Genomic DNA, 1,323 nt, shown 5'->3' with positions numbered 1-1,323 from the left:
CACACATAGGCCGACTCGCTGGACTGCGTCCTGTCCAGGGTGACTGTCACAGGTAGGACCAGGCCTAGGCCTGTCCCTCACACACAGGCTGACTCGCTGGACTGAGTTTAGGCCAGGCCTGTCACACGTAGGCCGACTTGCTGGACTGAGTCCTGCCCAGGGCTGTCACAGGTAGGACCAGGCCTAGGCCAGGCCTGTCACACGTAGGCCGACTCGCTGGACTGCGTCCTGCCCAGGGCTGTCACAGGTAGGACCAGGCCTAGGCCTGTCCCTCACATATAGGCCGACTTGCTGGACTGAGTTTAGGCCAGGCCTGTCACACGTAGGCCGACTCGCTGGACTGTGTCCTGCCCAGGGCTGTCACAGGTAGGACCAGGCCTAGGCCAGGCCTGTCACACGTAGGCCGACTCGCTGGACTGTGTCCTGCCCAGGTCTATCACACACAGGACCAGGTTTAGGCCAGGCCTGTCCATCACACATAGGCCGACTCGCTGGACTGCGTCCTGCCCAGGGTGGGCGCGGCGGGGGCGGGCGTGGCGGGCGCGGCCCCGGGCGGGTCCTTGCGCCGGGCCGAGGCCTCCCCCAGGGATTTCCGGCGGGCGCGGGCCCCGCGCACGGCCGCCCGCACCTTGCGCCAGCCCAGGTGGTTGAGCTCGGCCAGGTTGAGCAGGACGCAGACGCCGGACACGGCGAACATGAAGACGAGGAACACGGTCTTCTCGGTGGGGCGCGACACGTAGCACTCCACCTCCTTGACGCAGGGGTAGCGCCCGCACTCGAAGATGGCGGGCACGTTGAAGCCGTAGAGGAAGTACTGCCCGCCCAGGAAGCCGATCTCCAGCGCGTTGCGGAAAACCACCTGGATCACGTAGAAGCGCGAGATGCCCTCCTGGCGCTTGGCCTTGGCGCTGCGCCCCGGGCGAGGCCCCGGCGCTCCCGTGGCGGCCGGCGCCGCGTCCTTGGCGTCGGGCGGCCCGTCCGGCTCGTCCTTGGCGGGCGCCCCCGGCCCCCCCTTGGCCCTCTTGGCGTCGTAGAGGAAGGAGCAGCGGCGCTCGCGCTGCTTGGCCGCCTGGTGCACGGAGTAGGTGATGAAGCAGAGGCTGGGCGTGCACACCAGGATGATCTGGAAGACCCAGTAGCGGATGTGGGAGATGGGGAAGGCCTTGTCGTAGCAGGCCTGGTTGCAGCCGGGCTGGAGGGTGTTGCACATGAACATGGTCTGCTCGTCCTCGTAAACCGTCTCGCCCACGATGGCCACGATGAGGATGCGGAAGATCACGACGACCGTCAGCAGGATCCTGCCGGGACGAGGGGGGGGGGGGG

The 1,323-nt window shown here is 67.7% G+C and overlaps 1 protein-coding gene across 1 annotated transcript; it reads right to left on the bottom strand.

Annotated features, from left to right (window-relative positions):
- Positions 1–6: 6 nt before the first annotated feature.
- LOC113942226 (gap junction delta-2 protein-like) lies at positions 7–1,313 on the bottom strand. Its single transcript, XM_027633360.1, has 2 exons — positions 462–1,313; positions 7–405 (listed from the first exon to the last, which is right to left on the bottom strand). The coding sequence occupies exon 1, from the start codon at positions 1,214–1,216 to the stop codon at positions 473–475; it is 744 nt and encodes a 247-aa protein (XP_027489161.1). The 5' UTR covers positions 1,217–1,313; the 3' UTR covers positions 7–405; positions 462–472.
- Positions 1,314–1,323: the final 10 nt, after the last annotated feature.

This window comes from Corapipo altera, unplaced genomic scaffold, assembly GCF_003945725.1.
Source record: "Corapipo altera isolate COAL_440 unplaced genomic scaffold, ASM394572v1 59126, whole genome shotgun sequence".
NCBI classification, from domain to species: domain Eukaryota; kingdom Metazoa; phylum Chordata; class Aves; order Passeriformes; family Pipridae; genus Corapipo; species Corapipo altera.
The sequence above is the reverse complement of the archived record's forward strand: the minus strand, read 5'-3'. Positions and strand labels throughout refer to the sequence as shown.